At 44.8% G+C, this 23,571-nt stretch overlaps 1 protein-coding gene across 1 annotated transcript in view; it reads left to right on the top strand.

The window, feature by feature from the left end:
* Window positions 1-23,571, top strand: part of LOC142572934 (rifampicin phosphotransferase-like) — a 103,431-nt gene that overhangs the window by 33,839 nt on the left and 46,021 nt on the right. Inside the window, exons 12-25 of the mRNA XM_075682392.1 lie at window positions 116-246; window positions 1,348-1,454; window positions 2,464-2,502; window positions 8,923-9,038; window positions 9,116-9,186; window positions 9,271-9,335; window positions 10,019-10,166; window positions 11,317-11,434; window positions 11,830-11,930; window positions 16,161-16,232; window positions 16,320-16,426; window positions 17,701-17,773; window positions 20,403-20,507; window positions 22,953-23,111. Of these exons, the coding sequence (XP_075538507.1) occupies window positions 116-246; window positions 1,348-1,454; window positions 2,464-2,502; window positions 8,923-9,038; window positions 9,116-9,186; window positions 9,271-9,335; window positions 10,019-10,166; window positions 11,317-11,434; window positions 11,830-11,930; window positions 16,161-16,232; window positions 16,320-16,426; window positions 17,701-17,773; window positions 20,403-20,507; window positions 22,953-23,111 (1,412 nt within the window). The remainder of the gene's footprint in view (window positions 1-115; window positions 247-1,347; window positions 1,455-2,463; window positions 2,503-8,922; window positions 9,039-9,115; window positions 9,187-9,270; window positions 9,336-10,018; window positions 10,167-11,316; window positions 11,435-11,829; window positions 11,931-16,160; window positions 16,233-16,319; window positions 16,427-17,700; window positions 17,774-20,402; window positions 20,508-22,952; window positions 23,112-23,571) is intronic.

Below are 23,571 nucleotides of genomic sequence, written 5' to 3'. Positions count from 1 at the left end.
TTAATCCCATAGCATAGGGCCTATGGGTTTTCTCGGCATAAAAAGAAAACGAGTACCGGTATCTGTGTGTGACACTTAAAATATTCGTTAAGTTTTTCCTTTCGTTGTTGTGCAGAGCGTGCCATGAAAAAGGTGGCTCCCCTTGTGTCCGACATCCAAGACCAATGTAGCAAGGTCTCTGACCTGACCGGAGGAAAAGGGTCCTCTCTGGCCGTACTACACTCAATCTCTACTCAACTGAATACGGTAGGCAGAACACGTTCCTGACATACTAGAGTTGGGGGTTAGAAGAGCTTCGCTGCTGATGTGGTACACGAAAAAGAGATTACGATGGGTTTGTGTTGCAGAAATATATGATATAAAAGAAAACCTTGTTTCCAGTTAAACAAAAATATGAAAGTATATACATGTTTAGAAATATTTCACTTCATATGTACGTTATTTCAGACAGACGAAACAAGCTGTTTCTTCGCAGCAGACGCCGTACCCATTCATTTTAAACCGAACCAAAAAACACACGGACAAGGAAGAGCACACAGCGCTAGTTCAGTGCTCTTCCTTGTCCATGTATTTTGTTGGCGCTGTTTAAAATGAATCACCCCTACCAACTAGCTCACACCCAAACCCTTTTAAGCCGTACCCATATAACCTACAAAATAGGGTTACTACATAAGTGATTTCTGCTTTCCTGAGAACATTAGGACGGACACCGAGTGTTGCCAAACCGAACATATTCTTGCCGATGAGGATGGCCAGGGACTTGTTGGTACGACATATCTTATTTGTTGTAGCGCAAGCTGAACAAGGACAGCAGAAAGGCACATCTGACGCACACAGCGCTACACAGCGCTGTGTGTGTCAGATGTGCCTTTTTGTTGCCCTTGTTCAGCTTGCGCTGCAACAAAATAAAACTTATTCTCACGGTAGGCTGCTCAGCTCACCTCCTGAAGATGAGGGCTGTGTATTTTACAGCTGAAGGATGCGCACGGCGTTTAAGTCTACCACCGTGTTTTTAATCATCATGATTAGCCGATATGGTGTTTCCCTGCTGAGTACGAGGTCGCGTGACGAAATCCCGGCCGCGGCGGTCGCATTTGGATGGGGACTAATTGCAAGCACGCTCGTGTCCCGTGCAAGGGGGGCACGTTAAAGATCCCCAAGTGGTCAAAATTACCAGAGTACCCCACTACGGCGTGCCTCACAATAAATTGGTGGTTTCACCACGTAAAACCCCAGAATTAAATTTTTTAATGTTAACATTTTTAAAAGCGGATAGTGCACGAGCGCACCTTTGTTTCATTTGCATGGTAACAGACACGCATTAATCGCTTTTTCACGCACTTTCAGTTTACAGTTCCTCGTGGATTTGTTGTGACGACGGAGTCTTACAGACGTTTTGCCTCGAGCGGAGAGTTTCGAAATCTAATCAGAAAAATTGAGGACTCGAGAAAAAGGTGCGTGTTTACTGTTGTGTAGGATGCATCCCTAGGACGGCCTCTTTAGAATTTAAGAAGGCTGTAACGTCTCTACGGATATGGAATACATTTCTGACTGATAATCTGAATAGGCGTGCGTATAGTCAGCGCACAATGCTTTCCTTCTGCATCCGTGATCGTGCTTGGTGTCGCGGCATAATACAAGGTCAGCCGCCTGAAACACTCAAGTGCGAAGTGTGGCTAGTTGTTGCATATTTTCGTCAAGAAGCAGGGTCTGTCTCATTCAGACCCCCATCAGTGTTGCATGGCCTATGGAGCACGCCTCAGGTGTCTTTTGGATTTCACATGCAATAAACACATGCAATGGACATCACTGTTGGGAAAATGTTCCATCCAGCTCCTGTTGAGCAGATGCAGCGAAGTTTTCTGCCCACTCCCACCCCCCTCCTCAAAAAAAAAAAACAGAAAAACGCACCTTCGAGCAATTGTGTAAACTACAATAGCTCAAGGCTACGCGGTAAAGCTGAAGAAAAAAAAAAGTGGAACCATTTGTTAAAAATAATAAAGCTCGGAATTATTTTAAGGAAAAATTATTTGCTTCTTTAATAACGGCAAAACGTGCAATCGGTTTTTTTCCCTTGCGCTATTCGACACTCTTGTGAGGACAGCTCGTGTGTCACGCAAAAGTAATAATGACCCTACCATACTCATAATGCGTTTCAGTTTCTAGAAAATAAACGTTAGGAGCTTGTGCCTCAACAAGCGCTTCTTTTCTTTAATTCATTCTGTGATCAAAACTCCCCCCAAAATAATGCAGTGATATTGCACAAAAAATAATGCTGGTAGTGACTGAGTTCGTAGTGATTGCAACTCAACAAGTACGGGCTTTTTATCATTTTGCGTAGAAAATTGGGCTTGTTGCTTACACATTGTTTCTCGCGATTTACCAAAATCCCTTTGTGCTGATCAATGGATGTGAATTTAGTAAAGCTCACGACATTTTTGATGATATGCACGCTTCTTTCAGAAACGACAAGCAAATGGATCTAAAAGAAGCTTGCAACAGGTATGTGGGAATTTTATCCATCACAAATTGTATTGGCAAATCACTAATATCTATACTTTGTGCCTCGCGTTAACGTACGTTACATTATTTAGGAGAGAGAATGGTATTACTTGGCCCCCTAGCTCCTTGTCTCACTCATTCAACCCTTTGTTCGTTTGTTAGTTCATTCGTTAGTTTGTACGGGCTATTCGCTTAAATATGCAATTATCGTCAACCGTACAGAATTCAAAGAAATTCCCAACAACTAGTTCAAAGCAAGATTTTGTTCATCGATGGTTTCTGCCCAATTCTTTCTTAAAAAAAAGATGTTGTTAGCAATATGTCACGGCAGTTTGCCAAAAATAATAGTGCAGATGGGGAAATCATGTCTCATAGTAAAACTGCAGCCTCTTAAAAGCCAACTGCAACGGAATGTCGCTTGCATCGTTCCCTACATATCCTTAGCATAGCGTCGGATGGAGCGAGCGAGACCAGGCCAATAAAAGCGGCGCGGACGCTCTCGTACGTGCGGGTTACCGCAACATGTCCAGCAGTGGGTGCGTCAGGCATCTCGAAGAGCACAGTCTGTCGTAGATGTTTTGGCACGACAAGAAGAAGATTAGAGCCGTCAGGGAGGAAGTTCCATCTATACAGAATGCCGCCCTGGAGGACATATCGGTGAACGGATGCGTCGGTAGGTGTAGAGCGCAGACGCTCGATGAGTGCTCGCAGCGATAGGTCTCGGTACTGCTCATCGGCGATGTTAGCGAAGGCAGGCACAGAGAAAATGCAGTTGGCGCTACTACTGTCGGCGTCGTGAGGCTCGTCTACCGGGTAGCGAGACAGGCAGTCAGCGTCCTTGTGTAGTCGGTCAGATAGGTGACAGCACATGAATATTCTTGGAGGCGTAAGGCCCAGCGAACAAGTCTTCCTGTAGGATCTTTCAGTGAGCATAACCAGCAAAGAGCGTGATGGTCTGTGACAACGGAAAAGGGTCGGCCATATAAGTATGGGCGGAATTTCGCAACCGCCCGAACTAGGGCCAGACATACACGCTCAGTGGTGGAATAGTTGCGCTCCGCGGGTGAAAGGAGCCTGCTGGCGTAAGCGATAACACGGTCGTGGCCGCGCTGGCGTTGTGCCAGTACTGCGCCAATTCCGTGACCGCTGGCATCAGTACGGACTTCGCTAGGCGCAGGAGGATCGAAATGGGCCAGAACGGGGGGTGTTGTGAGAAGGTCGATTAGATGTGAGAATGCAGAGGCCTCGTTATCGTCCCACTAGAAAGGGACGTCTTTTTTCAAAAGCTCGGTTAGTCGTCATGCTATGGCGGTGAAATTTTTCACGAAACGGCGGAAGTACGAACAAAGGCCGATGAAGCTGCGCACAACCTTCACACTCTTCGGAACAGGGAAGCGCGTAACAGCATGGATCTTGCCTGGGTCCGATTGCACTCCGGTCGCGTCAACGAGATGTCTGAGGGCGGTAATCTCGCGAAGGCCGAATTGGCACTTCGATGCGTTGAGTTGCAGACCGGCTCGATGGAAAACGTCCAGGACTGCTGAGAGGCGCTCGAGGTGCGTAGCGAACGTTGGGGAGAGTATTATAACGTCGTCCAAGTAGCACAGGCACCTGGACTATTTGAAACCGTGAAGAGGGGAGGCCATCATGCATTCAAAATTGGTACGCGCGTTACATAGACCGAACGGCGTCACTTTGAATTGATAAAGACAGTCGGGTGTTACAAAAGCAGTCATCTCGCGGTCGAGATCGTCCATGGCAATCTGCCAGATACCGGAGCGAAGGTCAATAAAGGAGAAACAGCGAGCACCTTGGGGGAGGCAATCAAGGGCGTCAGCAATCCGGGGTAGGGGATACACGACTTTTTGGGTAACCCTGTTAAGGTGCCGATAATCCACGCAAAAGCGCCATGAGCCATCCTTTTTGACCAGTACAACAGGTGACGCCCATGGACTAGATCACGGTTCAATAATGTTCTTGGCAAGTATTTTGCGAACTTCTGCGTGAATAACTTGAGCTCAGCCGGTGACACTCGATACGGGCGGGGATGAATAGGAGAGGCATCGCCGGTATTAATGCGATGTTTAACAGCTGTAGTTTGGGCCAAAGGACGATCATTACAGTCAAAAATATCGTGGTAGGAAAACAGAACGCGGTAGAGCTCACGAGCGTGCTCGGACGACAAGTCGGGCGCAATCATTTTCTGTAAGTCGGCGATGGTACAAGTTGCCGACTGCGATGGTAGATGAGGATCGGATGAATTGTCGTCTGCTGCAATAGATGCTACTGAGTGATCTCTAATGAGCAAAGCTGGGCCAGAGACAGACATCCCGCGTGGCAGCACTTCTGTCGTCAAGCCAAAATTGACCACTGGCAGGCAGACGCAATTCGCCGTAATAGATAAAACTGTATGAGGTACTGTGATCGCGTGTGTAAGGAAGACGTCTTGCATTGGAGCCGCGATGTAGTGACCGTCGGGGACTGGTGGGGATGACACTAAGTCATCGTAAGTCTGTTCCGAAGGTGGCAAGCGAACGAAGTCAACGGAACTGAGGCGACTGGGGGTGTGGTTCAGCGGGATCCAGAACAGGCAGGTCAAGGCGGAGAGTACTGGCGGAACAATCGATGAGAACAGAATGTGCGGAGAGGAAGTCTAAGCCGAGGATGACGTCGTGGGGACAGTAGGCAATACTGTGAATAGCACGATAGCGGAGCGATCGGCGAAGGAGACGCGGGCGGTACACATACCAATTACCGGGGCTGTTCCGCCATCGGCGACACGGACAACAGGCGTCGTGGCGGGCGTGATAATTTTCTTGAGCCGGTTACGAAGGTCACCGACATTACTGACAAATGCGCCCCAGTGTCTATAAGTGCAGACACAGAAACAGCGTCGACTTGCACGTCAATAAGGTTCAGATGAGTGGGCAACGTGAGTAGAGGGTTTGGTGGCGTAGGGAGCAATGCAGCGTCACCTCGAGGCGGTGCATCGTCTAGTTTGCCGGCTGAGAGCGGCGTCCGAAGGAAGTCGGCGAATTGGAGCAACGGGGCTGGGGAGAGCGAGATTGTCGTTGTTGGGGCGAAGGCGAACGAGAATAGGAGCGGTTCGGTGCAGGAGAATCAGCGGCGGCGTTATCGGAGCGTGCGGCCTAGGGACGAGAAGGGCCACCTGGGGGGCGAGAGTAGGCAGTATAAGTAGGCCGGGTTGGGGAACTCCAGCGACTGCGACAGTGCCGAGAAATGTGCCCGATTCGATGACAGTGGAAACAAATGGGCTTGTCGTCAGCAGTGAACCATTCAGGTGGGTTGCGGAAACGTGGTGGGTAAGATGATGCGGGACGGGGCGGAATCGAAGAAGCCGGGCGAGTATCAGGACGATGGGCCGAGCAGATGGTGTGAAGACCCATTTTTTCGAACTCCTGGCGGACAGCTGCCACGATCAGGGAAACAGTGACTGCAGGTGCATTGGAGGGGCTGGAGTCGAAGGCAGCCGGACAGGCGGCCTCGATCTCACGCCGGACGATCCTGGTAACATCGGCAGTGTTGTTGGGAGTAGGAGCGTCGGCACAGGAAGATGTCGCTGGGGTGTTGGGCAGACGGGCAAACTGCTGATCAATACGTCAGGTTTTAGCGAGTTCCAGGCGGCGGCACTCTTTTATAACTGCATCCACCATCGCCACGTTGTTGCAAACGAGCAAGTTGAAGGCATCACCGGCAGTGCCTTTGAGGATGTGGGAAACCTTGTCTGACTCAGTCTTGTGTGCGTCAACTTTGCGGCACAGAGCCAAGACCTCCTGAATGTACGTGACATAGGGCTCTGTTGACGTCTGCACAAGACTGGAAAGCGCCTTCGGCGCGGCATGTTGGTGACCGCAGGGGTTGCCGAACAAATCTCGAAGATTTTGCTAAAGTGAATTCCAACTAGTGAGTTCATCTTCGTGCTTTCAAAACCAAAATCGAGGTGCGCCACCGAGGTAAAAGACTACGTTGGCGAGCATGATAGTAGGGTCCCACCGGTTATTGCGGCTGACGTGTTCGTACAGGCTGATCCAATCAGCGACGTCTTCCACATCTTTGCCCGAGAATACGCCAGGATGACGGGTAGCGGGGAGAGTGATGTATCTCGTCGAAGTGGCAGCAGGTGTCGGAGCCGGTAGAGTCGAGTTGTCCCCGGGAGCCATGAAGGAAGACTCGTTGTACCGTCCACTACGAAGCTCCCTGACGAGGTACAGGGAACGTCCACCTCCACCAGATATGTTACGTAGGAAGACACCGACGAAAAGCTATATACAAGTACATTTACAAGAAAATACGCCGCGCCTGGCCAAGAGGCAAAAGCCCGCGCTAGCCTCTAATCGTCGTCGTCGTCTTCACACTTCTGGCCTCTTCGTGATCGCAAATACTGTTCCGTAGCAATATTTTACGATGCGAAGACGCGGACACGAATAAAGTAACGTAATATTACCACATAAAATAAGGTACATTCTTGCAGCGATCTAATTTCGGAGAACCGAGCAGTTGCTGTCCATTCCTTTGTAAGTTAGGCCAAAATAAATGCATTTGGAAAGTATAGGCGCTGCTCCCTTCTCTTGGCTGTGAAAGTGCTCTGCAAAAAGCGAAAAAAAAAGTAGTCAGTCCGCACTCCGAGATCTCGCGCTGTCTGCCTTTTGCCGCGGCCTTCACTTGCGTCGTATGCCTCGGCTAAGAGCACCTTGTCGGAGTAGCCTGCCCGAGAGCGGCTCTACACTTTCTTTTTTTACTGGGAGCACTGCGAATGGGACGGCCGGACCAAAACCAGCCGGTGCACACAAATCTAGGACGCCACGCCGATCCCCGGCAACTTTTCATTATTCACTACAGATGTCAGCAGTTGCCTGATCGGTCGATGATTCCGGTGTTTTGAGCGCGTGAAGCAGCGGCCGGTGAAGTCGGATACGTCACGCCGGAGACTCTAAGATCGCTAGAATTTTACTCTGCGCGTTAAACGTGACCCGTAGCAGCGCACCTGTAAGTTATTGCCGCAGAGCAAGCGCACAAGTGTGCGACGAGCTACCGCCTTGCTGTTTGTTTAAAGTGCTGACTCATCGCATTCGCTTCCGTGAAGCCGATATAAGCCAGCATGGTGCTGCTGAGGCAAGCTAGAGCGCGACGAACTCTGCTCCAACGGCTGCGACGTGAGATAGGACATGTTGTATTCTCGCGCAAGCCACGCTAGACTGCAGAGCGTCGAATTTTTGACGACGTAGGGTGTCTGCGCCGCGCGTGAATCGCGTCCGCGTTACGCTGTACTATCATCATCATCAGCCTGGTTACGCCCACTGCAGGGCAAAGGCCTTTCCCATACTACTCCAACTACCCCGGTCGACGACAGTGGCGGCAACAGCTGCGGAAATGATGCTATCGATAGACAGTCCTCTGGCTACGCTGCAATATATAGCCTTAACTTCTGCCCGCGAAGAAGCATGTGCTGTGTAGTGTGCGTGTATGGCTTTGCTTAGAAATAGTGTACTTCGCAGCTTTCATCTTCATCAACTTCGCCATTCCAGTCTCCTTCTTCACATCTTATATCTGTTCTCCCATACGCGGATTCTGCAGCGCGGAGTAGTACGCCAGTAACATCACCCAAGCCGACCTCTCCAGCTTTCTGCCATTAAAGTTATCTCTGTCTCTCTTTCCGCATCCACGATGAAACCGCCACTTGTAATTAAAACACCTCCAGATCTGTCCAACGTAACACTTGTCGCCAGACAAAAGCTTTCTTTAAGCGACCCCTGTCGTGCACACGGTGATACGCCTTTCATGCTTCTTCTTGCAGGTCAAGTAACGGGAACACTAATAAGGCATCTAAAATAGCGTTTATTTTTCATATGTTTTAGTAAGTTTATTCCATCATCGCTTTTTTGACGCACTTGCACTATATTCAGTTCAGCATTCATTGGCGATACTTATAAAACCAAATGCAAGCAAGGAAATGTTGACGCCTTGGTAGCGAGAACTGAATTTAAACTTTATGTTCCAATGTCACAACTATATTTTTGTGTCAGGCGGGATCCACGCGCAATACGTAAATAAAGGCGTCACTTTATACCAAAAACAACGTTAGCAATGGTGGCTTCCACTGAAGATATGTGAATTCCGAAGTCTACGCTAACAACAAACATGAATCGTTCTTTCATTTTATCATCAACCGTGCAGCAAGCCGAGCCCCATAAATAAATATCATCGTATGGTTGTACCGCGCATTCTTTTAGGAAACACTGGACGTCAATTTCGTGTCTCTAAGCGGTTTACACTAATCCCCTTAAAGATCGCATAGAGGTCCAGGCACTACACCTTAAGGAACCATCCTTGGCAGGATATTCGAAGTTTTTCTCCGTTCGTGCCATTACAAAATGTTCTTGCTTCTTTTCGTTCCCGCAGTGTAGTTGCTGGAATAGAGAAGCTCGAAGTACCTGCAGAAGTCGCTGAAGAGATTTCGCGACGCGTTTCAAAGTTTAATACAGACACGAGGTTTGCTGTCAGGTCGTCGGCACTAGGTAAGATTTTATTTGTATTCTCGTAAAGTTTTTTGTTAGCTTGAAGTCATGAACACTGGTTGTAATCGCCCGTACAGGAGAAGATTCAGAAGACATGTCAGCAGCCGGTCAGATGACAACATTGCTCGGCCTACGCGGCCATGAAAAGGTGGGGGAATGTAAATGAGATTTTATCATTTTCATGTTATTGGTATATGAATGTATATTGACACTATTTTCTTTTACGGTGAAGATAATCAGCGGTGTGGTGAAGTGCTGGGCGTCACAGTTCAGTTTCACAAACGTAAACTATAAGAGGTGAGTTTTTTTTTCGTGTGTGAGATGTACTTGGCGCAGAAAAGCGCTTTTTGTTGTTTCCCTTTTTTTTGCTATCATGAAAACGCCATATCTGGCGATGACAATATCTTTCGGAACGCGTTTGTAAAGCTCCATTTAAACTTTGGCGCATGAAGACAATACGGGCTAGTTTAAGGCGCCTGCATAATATTTTATTTACTTTTTTCGGTTAGACATTTTAATACTTCAATACAAATGCCATACGTTACTTCATTCGATGCAGCGAAGTCCAAAAACAAACTGACAGGTTACCGTCTCTGTTTGTTCGAGATATTAAGTATCCCAAACATCTCAAAGCTGGTCAATTCCAGGACATATCGTTTGAAACAACTGGCCCTTCTATTTCGAGAAAACACGCTCTTCGTCTGTGCTTATAAACCATGTTGAACGTAATAGGTACATCTTTGAGTTTCTTTGACAAGAGCAGTTCCTCCCGCTTGGCGCATATGAGTATGTAAAAGGCGAGAAGATGTGAAGAGGAACATGTCAGTCCTATGAACATGGGAACTGTGTATGTTATTTGGCAAATTAAACTCTGTTCGTGTTTAGTTATGCCTATTCTTCGGCTAGTGCTCAACATTTTTGTACAAAGTGCTCAATGACGAGGAGTTATTTTTATATATTTACTATTTGCAAACACGCAGGCAGTATGGACAGCCCTTGAACGTGCCCATGGCAGTTGTTGTGCAAGAGTTGGTCGACGCAAATGCTGCCGGAGTCATGTTCACCTGCGATGCACTGACTGGTAGCCCAGCGCAAATCACCGTTACAGCTAACTACGGCCTTGGAGAGGTAAGCATTGTGACCGCTGTCTTCCTGAAGGTATTCATTTAGGCTGCATGCGTGCTTGAGAATTCTACTCTTTCTCGGGGCTGCCAAATTCTTTTGCGTACACAGTGAATCGCGTAACTGTTTGAGAAGAAATTATGGAACTGTACGGGACTAAAATAGGTTCCGGTATTTCAAGAACTTTAAACTGCCACAACTTGTAGCAAGGTGCCCCAGATAACTATACTAGCAAATACATTTTTTGACGAAATAAATATTCATAAAATACGTTTTGAAGCAATTTCTTAATGTTCTTGGTCGCACGCACACTGGTCCACAGGATATAAATTGCTCGTGGCAGCCTTGAAGATTTGGACAATGAGAGAGAGAGAGAGAGTTGTCTATATTATAGACAACACTCTCTCTATATATATAATTATATAACCCCTTTAAGAAAAACGGCAGTGTTAACGTTCTCTGCCTCGTCAATGCACTTTATTTTGTGTGTTTTGAGCGTAGGAAATTGTCAGCTTGTTCCGTTTTCTCGACATTGGCCCTCACACTGTACGGACCTTTGATATTTCACCTTTACGCAGTGTTCTCAAAACTGCATTTGCGACCGAAAAAAGAATTAGGCTACAGGTGTGGCGCTCATGCGCGTATCGGATTGCAGTGTACTGCTCGCGCAATTTGCATACTGTGCTCACGGTATCGCTGCGTGCGGTAAACCAATTCTTTCAGTGGCGAGAATTTCCAGCTATTCACACATATCCAAGGTGCCTTTTTGTTTGAACGCACTGTATGCATGGAATTAAATTTCTGATTAGGAAACTTAGACCGTACTACACGTAAAACAAACGGAAAGAATGAAATATGTGGTAAACGCTGTATCCTAAGCTGAATCTCGTTATTGAGAAAGCAAAGGCTTCCACTACTGGCTACGACACCAATAGGACTAGCGGCATTGGCTTATGAATAACGAAGTTTGTGAGAACTGAGATATGTTTGCGAACAAATCGCATAAGCGATTGCATATTTATGAGCGTACTCAGAAAGATTATTCAGGAACTATGTCAAATACCTCTATTTCCGCATACGAGGTTCTCTCGGGTAAGTGTGTTTATTCTAATGTATGCGCCTAATACTCGTAAGTTTTGTGCCTTTATGCGCGTAGTCGGTGGTCTCGGCAGCAGCGGAACCCGACACTTTCGTGCTGAAAAGGGCAGGTGTAAGCAGGCCGGTGGTCGTGTCAACGCAATTGGGCCACAAGTCCGTCTACACGACATCATCCGGTAAGCTTGCAAAGTACGCGTAGCGTAGATGCATGCTTTGCATGGATAAAGAATCTTCAAGATTCATGGGTGTAAGACAGATAAGTTCTGGAACACGTGCTTCAAGTAAGCACATCCTAAACGTCGTAGGGAAAATGTGCTTTCCAGCGTTGTTGCGATCTCACTTAATGTGCTTGTGACGTTTGTTGAAATCCTCAAATCAAATATTTTTGGTAATCTGAGATTGAGAGGTAAATGAGGTTTTGAATTTGAAAATAAGTTAGGTGGAAGTATGCAAGCTGGAGCAAAATTTTATAAGGCTTACAGCCGTCTTTTAGCATGTAGCATGTAGCTACAAGTCGGGTGGATGTCTTTTTTTTCCTTCTTCCATGATTTCTGAGGTGCTTCTCTTGCAGACAGTGATGGCGTAGTTACGGCGCCCGTCAGCGAGGAAAAGGCTCGGAGGGCATGCATATCAAAAGAAGAGGTTGAGACTTTGGCCTTTATTGGCACACAGGTAGAGTATGCTCAAGTGATTACGATGCATTAAACATGAGTTATTGCAATTTTATGGGAATGCAAACATTTGAAGATTTCGAATAGCGAATAGAATTCTCTCCTACCTGATTCGGTTTTCAAATCAAATAGTGAATGTTAGAAAACCTTAATATCTTTGAAACAAGTTTTGAATGATTCATTTCTTCCACTATATGCACGATCAAACATGAAATTTAAGTGGCAATGTGTAATTTTTAACACATCCACAGTGGATATAATGTACCTACCAGCGCGCGCTGCGTATTTGAGGAGGGCAGGCTTTCCTGGCATCCAGTTGCAATAGATTTTTTAGACGTGAAATCAGCATCGGGTATTGTTTCGTGCTATTTATATATGCAGCAGCGGTGATGACGTGGCGAAAAGCACCACGATGTTAAAAGTTGATTTATTGTTATATTATTGTACCCTCAAGACCGAAGTATTACAGTGGGGAGTGGTTAAAAAACATACACAAGTAAATAAACAAAGCAGCAAGAAATGGTAAGTTAATATAGCAAAATTGATGAATTAATTGTATCCGGTAGTGATGATGTCTGATAAGGCCGAACGAAACTTTTAGTTGTCCTCGATTGCGACAACTGCGCCAGGAAGGTGGTTCCATTCCTTAGAGGTCCTAGGAATAAATGGTTCGTTACAGGTTCTGGTGCGGTATTGAATGATTCCAACCATATGGCTATGATTAATGCAAGAGGAAATGTAGGTAGGAGATGCCATAATAGAACATATGGAAACATGTCTCACCGACTTTAACGACAGTGATGTGACAGCACTCTGGCACCGTTTTAAGAACATGTGTGAGTTCTGTATTGATAAATTTGTGCCTGATAAATACAAACTAGTCCGCAAACAAACACCGTGGATGACACGTGATATTATCCATATGACCCGCAAGATAAAAAGATTACAGAAAACACGATTACAACCTGATCGAGTTAAAGAAATGAAAGAAAACCTTGCGCGTGCAGTATGCACCTCGAAGGAACACTATTTCAATATAGTACTACCAAACTTTATTGTTGCACAGCCCGAAAAGTTCTGGAATTACTTGAGCGAAAAAAAGAAGCCAGTAGCACAAATCTACATCGATGGTTCAATCATTACCGATCACAGGGAAATTGCGAGTCACTTCAATTATTATTTTCATAGTGTATTTTCTAACTCTGGCATTAATTCATCTACAGACAAAACGTTTCACCCATCCGAAGCTAATTTTATTTCATACCCTGGCTTAGTTTCGATGCTAGTTAACTTAAAAACTAAATCTTCTTGCGGTCCTGACAACCTTCCGAACATTTTTTTGAAACGTTATGCTGAAACTATTGCAAGGTTCCTTCTTATTATATTTCATGCTTCGTTGCTTGCTGGAAAATTACCGGATGACTGGAGGGTAGCCAGAGTTGTACCCGTATTCAAGAAGGGTGACTGTTCATTGTTAGAAAATTACCGGCCAATATCATTGACATCCTCATGTTGCAAACTAATTGAACATATTATTCGCAATCAGATTAACGAATTTCTAGATAAACATTCAATACTGTCTAATTTTCAACACGGATTTAGAAAAGGCTATTCAACAGTTACACAACTTGTCACCGTAATTCATTCACTCGCCTCATGCCTCGATAATAATGGTCAAATTGACGCCGTATTTCTTGATTTTAGCAAAGCCTTTGATACAGTTCCACATGACAAATTAATACTAAAACTTAGACATTTTGAGCTCCCTGAAATATTAATCGCATGGATAACAAACTACCTAACAAATCGCCGCCAGTTCGTGGAAATTAATCAGCAACAGTCTGGCTGTCTTCCGGTCACCTCGGGAGTTCCTCAAGGAAGTGTCCTAGGGCCGCTGCTCTTTTTACTCTATATAAATGATATTACTACTTCAATCCATCCCAGCGTGCAAATTAGGTTGTTTGCTGACGACTGTGTGCTTTTTAGGGAAATCACTTCAACCAATGATCAAACTGATTTAAATGCTTCTCTAGCTGGCATTACTGATTGGTGCAAAACATGGGGAATGCGGCTTAACGCTGAAAAGACGGTCTTTCTTCGCTTCACTCGTCAGAAAGCTCCACTAACCTTTAGTTACACGTTAGGTTCGTTGGCCTTGCAGGAAGTAACAAAATATAAGTATTTGGGCGTCACAATTACTAACAACTTATCGTGGAATTTACACATTGATAATATCTGTTCTTCAGCCTTGCGTAAATTATACTTTTTGCGACATAAACTTAGAAATTCCCCACCTAATGTAAAACTGCTTGCTTATTATTCATTAATTAGACCTAAACTTGAATATGCATGTGTTGTTTGGGACCCGTTTACTAAACAAAATATTAAATGTCTCGAAAGGGTACAGAAAAAAGCCGTACGATTCATATATTCTAAATTCTCTCGCTATGATTCCCCCTCACGAATAATGCATGATAATGGCATCGAAGTCCTTCAGCAGAGAAGGCAACACTTAAGAATTCGATTTCTTACCATGCTTATTAATGGAGACTTATCAATTAATCCTGCATCGTATCTGTTCAGTACAACGTCTAGGCTTACTCGACACCATCATCCGAATTCACTAACACCTTATTTTGCACGGACGGATGTATTCAAGTATTCTTTTTTTCCCCGAACTATAACAGACTGGAATAACTCGTTGTTGCCTGTTTCAATTGTTTGACTCATTGTATTACTGTTGTGTCTTACCACCTTACTTAATTGAATAATGCATTGTAATATTGTTGTGTTTAACCACCCTGCTTGGACCTGTTTTAGGTCTGCAGTATGAAATAAATAAAAAAAAATATAAGATTATCGCGCAGGTAGGAACTGTGGAGAAAGTTTATGAAATAAAGCAAAGCGAAAGGACTTACGCCGGGCTGAGAGACTTTTTCATGGCAGTTCCGCTTGATGTGCGGCTGTAATTGCTATGAATGATAGTAATGGTGATGAGGGTTTACGTTATTGGCAAACTATTAGAACGATATTCTAGATTCGATTCAATTCGATTCGCTTCTGGCACTGTTCGTTTCGTGTGTGATCTGGTCCAAGAAACTGCGACAATCGAGCGTCCCTATTCAATGATGTTCCTCGGTTTTCCTATCCCACGCGTGTGTTTTCTAGTTGCTGGTGAATTGACGCTCGCGTGTAATCTTATGCATTCTCCTAGTCTACACGACAGCCTTTGACACTGTTGCCCCCAGCCTAGTCGTTTTTCAATGGATGGATTAGGGCGATTAAACATAATTTCCAATGATTTGAAAAAAAAAAGGCTTAGCACATCTATGGAAATTGAGCAAATCATACATGAAAAATAGCCAAGTTTTATAAAAGAGTTTTTGCACCCTTCAGGAATCCCTGAAGTCTCGTTTGCCACTTCCGGAAAGCTGTCCACGGCTTTGCAGATGCTTAAATATATTCGGCGAAATTTATTCGCTATATCATAGTGATTTCAATCGCTTGGTTAAATCCTAACATAGTATTTTATGCCATCTTCTTTATCTGTCATTTGTTCCTGCGTCGGCTTTCCTATGCCGGCTCCGTTCTTTATAATGCGCTGTGCCTCTTCTTGCCGACTACGCCTCGACCTGTTGAGTCCGCACTACGTGGGAAGACTTGTGGAACTTACGTGGGTAACTTCGTAGCAATTATTAATTATTGCCTTAGCACTGGGGTGTCAAAGTGGAAGAAAGTGTATGTGTGGGAAGATCCTCACGGGAAGATCGTTGCCTTCTAAGAAGTGACAGCACGTGTTACGAACGAGCTCCAGAACAACACTTTGGAATGTGGTCAACGCAGTTTAAATCATGCATACGGTGCCATAAACAAGCGCGATATTCTGCTAACGTATTTTTCTCGCATTCACCGCTAAATCGCCGCTGATATGTTTTATTCATTTGCTTATTTACTTGTTTATTTACTTATTATTATACCCACAGGACTCGATAATGGAGACTGCGATTTGCGATAAAGATATTTCGATCACTTGGCTGAGAAATGTTCATCATTCAACTTATGGCGTCGCTATCTTCACATGAGTTTCGTGAATGGAAAATCACCTTTTGGTTGCCGTGCAGTTTTCAAATGTGTTAATTCTGGTGGTAAACCCGGGATGCATTTTGAATGATGAATATAGATATCCCGACAACGTTGGGATTGATCACTCTTATTGTCTTCTTTCCTATAGATTGAGAAAACTTACACCACACCTCAAGATATTGAGTGGGCGATCAGCAATGGGCGTTTCTTTATGCTACAGGTAAGTGTTAATTTGCCTACATAAATATACGAATAAAATCGCGACGACTGGAGAGTGCATTATGTACGTAAACACTACGCCATGCAGTGTCGACCGGTGACAACGTTCTTCAGGGAGTCTGACTGCGAGATGATTCACGAATTCGATAACGGCCTTAAGTGCGAGAAGGAAGTACTCTGCAAGGCAAATATGGCGTGAGTATGAAATAGTTGTCCATTAGTATATCTCTTATTCTTGCGGCGCATATACTTGTAGCGAGGTTGCCATCAGGGCCTTGTTACAAAACAAGCAAGCGAGCAAACGAACAAACGAAAGTACATAGAAATGTGACCACCTTGTCGCGTTTATTTAAGAGCGCACTATAGCATACGTAGAAACGTTTGCTCAAATGCATGCATGTCAACTTCACAATGGCTTCGTGACGATGGTCTTTGTTATGAAACTGCGAGAGGGGAAAGCATTGGCATGCTTCGCCGAGTGTTTGTATTGACGTAGAATGGTCGATATAATCAGTCCATTAAGCAGGTACGATCCTGCTGGCATAAACATCTACTAATATCGTATGGTAACTCAGAGTATGTATTTAGTTGCGAACATCGAGAAAAACATCTTCAACTATCATATATGTACAGCCATATGCAGTTTTTCATTTAGCGGCCCTCCAGTTCTGCTTGTTTCGCTACGTGCATAGTGAGTACCTAGTGTACCGGGCTTTTCACGTAACCTCAGCCAACGATTAAAACAAACCAGTACATCACAGTTGGGTGTAATCAAGTATATATTGTTTGCCGTCCTGTGGCGCTCCTCAGAAAGAAGATGTTTATACTCTGCCTAATCGGTAATTTACCTAATGTGAATTATGAAAAACAAATTAATATTTATTTGAGTGTGACGTGCGTTTCGCTGTGTTGTAGAGTGGGCGCAGAAGCGACCGATTTAGGGCTTTGCGCCAACGTACCTTCTGCGTGCTGCCTTCTTCCCGGAGTTTACCAAAAGAACTCGAAGCATAAAAAAAGAAGAACACGTGACTGCACACGTGCGCTATCGTATTTCAGAGCTCTCAATCGTGTTGGTGGAGCGTGCGCGGAGACCTGGCTATCGCTTATCAGAGACGGATGCGCGAACAAAGAACGCGCCATCAACATTGATAACCTATGACCAAGCCTTCAAGTGAACTATAGAACGCTTTTTCATAATTAATCGCAAGTAATTGACTAATTGAGCGCAATACAAAAAATAATATAAGCGTCACATGACGGCCAAAACTATGTTGTTGGTGTCCCCCGGTTGAGGTTTGCGGCTTTGCTTTTAATGTGGCTCAAGGTGCATGAAACACCCGGCCAGTATACAAACTTGCATGGTCACTCGCACTTTGCTGTCGTTCAATGTCGTTTTCCCCCGGTGACCATGGCGTGGTTGAATTCAAAATTTCCTTACCGAATAACTATTGCGTTTTCTTTTCTTTCAGAGAAGTGCTTCCGGGAGCTACGTCTCCACTGAGTTTCTCCTTTATTCGTGTTGGCATCGACTCGTACTGCAAGGTGATGTATGCAACCCTGATCATTGTTAGCCCACTTCCTGTCTCGTTCTGACTCACCGCCAGTAATCTTCTACCTGTCGTAGCTGGCAAAGGACAAGCCAAGCGCGATGCTACGCCAATCACAGTATATAAGGCTTGAAGTATTCAAGACCATATTAAACAATACACACAGGTGCATGTAGCAGACACGCAAATTACTCCGCTGTCACGCGAAGAATTCGCTGCTATGCCCTACTGGTTAACGACTCCCCTCTAATACTGTAAGGTACAACGTGCATCAACGGTAGAAAAAGTAGATAGGGAGGTTGTTTCTCAGTTAAAATCATATAAAGCGAGAAGATGATGTAGTCATGCCAAGGCAAGAAAAAACATTACCTTTTTTGCTAGCAATCTACAAATTATGAGCTCAAGGAAAATGAAAGTGAGGTTATTAGTGTACCATGAAAATAGGGGGCAAAGCTTCATAGAGTTCTGAACACATTTGGCACTGCGTTATTACTACGCCTTACTCTAGATTGTGCCATTTAACCCTCATTATCGTCACAAATTTTTCGACAAATGATGCATTCTTACGAAGTGTAATCACTACCACGTTTCGTCTCCGAGCCATGAGCTTTGGACACTATATGGAGATTGAATATCAAGATTTCCATTTGCTTCCGACCCGTTTGACGTACGCTTAATGTCTTAAAAATCTTACTGCGTTGCTACCTTCAAAAACAAATAAATTAATCCTTCATACGACTGTTAGTCCATGCCGCCATGATAGAAAACAATGCCATGTGAATCCATGAGCATTCACTGCAGAAGAAGACATCATTTTTCTGCTCTCCCGGCGTCCAGCAAGTGGTGATCATACTTGCCACAAGGGATAAGAAAGGCAGATTCAGGGAAGTGGCCGAAAATCTGGCTACAACGTGCCCAGCCAATGCAATCATCCGTGTTTTGCCTAGCGGCAATTCAGGCGTCAGCTCGCGTGAAGGTCATTGCTCAAAGACTGTTTCCTTGCAGGAAAAAGAAAAAAAAACGACTGATACAATGCAGTTACACGCCTAGGCGCTGTACTTTCAATGCGTCAAGTGCATATTTTAGGCAAGGTAGCATCCCCTATATCTCTCTCCAACGCACTACGTAGTATGTTACCTATGAAAATCCCTCTACTATCTAGCATATCTTCTCCATTCACGCCATTTGCAAAAAAGTATTAAACAGGCCCTAGGGAAGGCTTAAACGATGGGCAAGTTCCAGTTCCAGTTCGCTCTCTTCCAGTACTAAGGCTCATGTAGTGTTTTCTTAGCACCAATGCTTCAACGGGCGCGACGAACTTCTTCCTTCGCTTCTTTACACTGCCTCTTTAGCCAGTGAATTACCGGAACTACTTTCCTGCTTCAGGGTCCCTGATGCAGGAAAAACTTTTTTTTTCTTGTGACATAGTAGTAAAGAAAATAAGGTAGTCTGGTGTTCCAACATCATCTTATGCCACAGAGGAACCGAATGCAAAAAATTTATATTGGTTCAATTACAATTATAGCAGTCGCTATCCCGGTACGCGATTTGACTTTTTAATAGTGCATTGGGAATGTGCCAGAGAGCTTGTAGTGAAGTTGTAAAATGACGCACGCACGCACGCACGCACACGCACGCACACGCACGCACGCACGCACGCACACGCACGCACACGCACGCACACGCACGCACACGCACGCACGCACACGCACGCACACGCACGCACACGCACGCACACGCACGCACACGCACGCACACGCACGCACAACACGCGCGCACACGCGCGCGCGCGCGCACGCACGCACGCACGGACACACACGAACAATACTCCCGCGCGCGCGCATGCATGCAGAGAGACATTGTATGTGTTTCTGTTCTCCAACACCATAAAATATTTTTTCAACGAAGATTTTCACAAACAATCCTGCTATTTCACTTAATGTTTCTTCTGAACAGTGCCCTCCATTTTGTTGCGATGGCTACAAGTCCGACTCCTTGCTTCTGCTCCCTAGAAATACACATATATCTTACAAAACAGAAGCGTTTCTTCCGATTGCGGTTCAGACTCTTCGCTTTGTCCAGCATTATGCTGACATCAACGACACGCCGTCGGTAAATGCTCGCAGGTTTAGGGAGAAAATATAATGTGTTACGTTCATAGATCGCAATAGTTTACCTTCAGAAGAGAACTGGCCGCCGCATTCATTGTCCAGTGGTGCCTTGAAACGACCACAATTTCTAGCCCATCCTAAGCAAATGTAGAGCTTAACATTTATGTAAAGCTGCTGGGATCGCTATGGCTACAGTTCATTTTCAATATTTGTCGTCCTTTACATTATAAGCCATATTAGGTCTGTCATTGCAGATATATAAAAAAGCAAGTACTTCCCGTGCTTCGCATTCAATATATAGCCGCGTCAGGATGGAGCTGTTTTCATAGCTGACGTTTTCTTATAGGAAAATTTGAAAAATTATTGTATAATTCTCAAATTGACTTTTTTTTCGAAAGTGGACATGCACTTTCCCAGTATTTTACTAGCAGTGGTACGTCGATGGCGTTCCATTACAAGTTTTCTTACACTACGGCGAACGCACTCAATGAATAACCGTGCGTTTTCTCGCAGGATATGTGCGTTCGTTTGGTGCGAGCCTATGAGCCCGACCCCACGCAATACCAGTCCTTGTGGATGCCTTTGCAGCGTTACAACTATTTCATGTGGCTCTCTGACGTAAGTAAAAGCGCGTAAAATTTTACAGAGCAATAAGTGTACACTATGGGTGCGAATGTTTTACCCTGCACTGGGCCTGTAAGAAAGAAATGTGTTTACATGTCGTATATAATATCCCTCAAGGGCATGGAATTTTGTCGTCAACAACATACACTTACCGCCATGCTTAACCAGAACACAGCTTTCACACCTTTGTTCTTCTGCCGCAGAAAGTAGGTTTAAAAGTTCAGGTTCGGATTGCTCGAACGTGCTTGCTTAATGCGTCTTCCCTCCAATGTGCACGATATTGGCGTCTTAAAGTCCGCGTTTGTTGACTGTAAACGGCTCTAGATGTGTCTTCATTGTTCGTAACAAGTCTCGATCAGAACGGGTATACACGTGTGGATGAATGTCCGGTCTGGGATGACTCCCGTATACCTGCGTGCGTGAAATTGTCAATAAAGCATTGCGACTGCGAAAGTATGCCTTGATGCAGATGTCCGCGAAATAAAAAAAACACACATACAGCGGACATGCACGCTTGCGCGCCATGGCTGCAGTGCTCCCAAACGTTCCACGTATACCGTTCCACAGCATTTAGCATGGTGTGCTGCCACTTAAAAGGCGACAGGGCAACCGTTATCGCTCAAGAGATTACGGTTGCTCGCGTAAATCGCACAGCCAACGCATGCGTTGCTGCCCTGTCGCCTTTGAAGCGACAGTACACCCTGCTAAATACTGTGGAAAGTTATACGTAGAACGTTTGGAAGCACTGCAATCATAGCGCGCAAGCGGGCTTGTGACGCGGTATGTTTTTTTTTTATTGTTTCACTGGCATCAGCAGTAAACGGAAAACAGCTGATACATAGTAGATAGAAAGCTAGAAACTGTTCAGTCGGACGTTTTGAAAACGGTTCTACAACTTCCTAACTGGAATTTCTTCCTAACCTTGTTGCGTCAGAATTTAGTGACTTTTCAATAATTACGCAATTAAGCAGAATGCAAATAAAAATGTGTTTGACATCATACACTAGTCAGCAACATGGATTTGGTCGCGCCGTCTTAGAGTGCATTGGCATGTTTTATGACTCTTGCTAAAGTTAACTGGGACACCCTGTATATTTCGGCGCACGGACATTGGCTAGTCCCATAGTGGTGCCTGACGATGATCGATTTGCTTTTATTCGCCGAGAGCCTCGCGCATAATTTGCATTGAACGCTAATAACATTATCATGAATTGTCACCTAATTCTGTGTATATTTTGTTTAAAGTTCACTAACACGGCCACAATGCGGAAAAGAATGATTTAATTCCCAATCCTGTGCGTCTTTTCACGCAACATGACATGAAGTTGCTGCGACGCAAGGTATACGTGTGGTTCCGACATCAACCGCTTGGAGTTTTTCTTAGGAACGGCTCAGTGTAGCGTGTTTCCTTTTCTTCTTGAGGACTTGCACAAAATGTCAGCGCCTGGGGCAGTCTGTAATTAGGATGTGTCGCCACTGCAGTGCGTCCTAAGTACCCGCCCGTGCGTATAGTACGTGCGTATAGTCTTGTGGCTTTCAAAAGCAAATAACCGCACTTTGCGATAAATTTGTCATTTGGTGGTAGCTGTTAACGTGTGACCCTAATATCAGTGCCACTCAGGCACTCTCCATCCGTATAGAGACGAGTAGCTTTAACAATGTGGATGCAGTTAGCGGTGGTCGAAACTCACAAATTCACATCGGAGTGGGTGCTTTGTCCTTCTACCACCTCACTGGAGCTGCTTTCGCTCTGCGTAATGAAGGCATAGCAAAAGCATACTCGTTCAAACTGTTTTAGTCCACTTTTTTTGACCGCGTATTGGGCGTCATATATAAGCATAGGCCACTAGCAAGCGCACTGACTAGCAGCATGCGCAGCCGTCACTAGTTTTTGGGTACTCCCTTTTTAAAAAGTGAATGTTGAAGTTGAATGTTTTGAGTATTCATTCTCTTTAACCACATGTACACAATGTGTGCAGACAAAGTAAATAAATATGTCCAAAAGAAAAGCACTATTAGTGGGACCTCGTATAGTAAATTCCAGCGAATAACAGTACCTATAAACTGCAAAAAGAAATCGCAACACGAAAAACTATTAGCAGTGTAAATACTAGTAGTTGCTATTTAATAGAAATAATAGCACCATTATTATTACGTTTAAGAAAAAGAATAATTAATTATGGCGAAACAACATGGCTCGAGGTGTCTTGCAAAATACGTAATTAATATGAAATCCTATCGGGTACGGTAATGGTACGGCGTTCTTTTTCCATGCATCCTGTGTCACTCTCTTAGCGTGTTGCAATCAACGTTTCGCTGTTGGGCTGCGACAACCCCACACGTGGGTAAATTGACGCAGCTAGCACAATATTTTCCCGTTTTCATAATTACATTACGGCCTGCTGTTGATGACACATGTTCGACATTGTTGCGCTTCAGGGACAAAGGAGAACTGGCCCAGGGTCCAACCTTCTCGACCGGTCACTGATGTACAGTATCATGGGGCGGGACATTAGCGCCGATGTTGACGCTGGCGTAAAGAGAGTCAGGCCGATGAAAAAAACAAGGCTACCGGGGCAGGTATTCTACACCATGAAGGTGAGTAGTTCTGTACTTTTGAAGTAGAAAATAGTTTAGATGAAGTTTACTTATTACAATAAAGCTCGGTGTCACATGTTTCGCTATAACGAATAAGAAATAATGTTACAGAATAAGAGGTGCCACATTACAATGCAGCCTACACTTGTAAGAGAGTTTGCTCGCAATGATTACTAAAACATAGCAGGCCCTCTCTCTCTCAGTCAAAAAGTCATGAATTTTTGTAGAAGCAGAAAGGATGATGTTTTGAAACAAACAGCTATTACGAGCTATAGGTCGATCGTGTTCTTTTGTTCATCACACTTTCTGAAGAGGCGTAGCACGGCGTAAAGTAAAAAGAAAAGTCAAATGTCCTCACGTTACAGCTGAGCGGTTCTATGCTATAACATTATGACCGCCTGTCATTGGACAAATACCCACAGACAGTCATATGACATCTTACCCGATTCATGATCAACGA

The sequence above is a fragment of the Dermacentor variabilis genome, chromosome 2 (assembly GCF_050947875.1).
Source record: "Dermacentor variabilis isolate Ectoservices chromosome 2, ASM5094787v1, whole genome shotgun sequence".
NCBI classification, from domain to species: Eukaryota; Metazoa; Arthropoda; class Arachnida; order Ixodida; family Ixodidae; genus Dermacentor; species Dermacentor variabilis.
The sequence above is the reverse complement of the archived record's forward strand: the minus strand, read 5'-3'. Positions and strand labels throughout refer to the sequence as shown.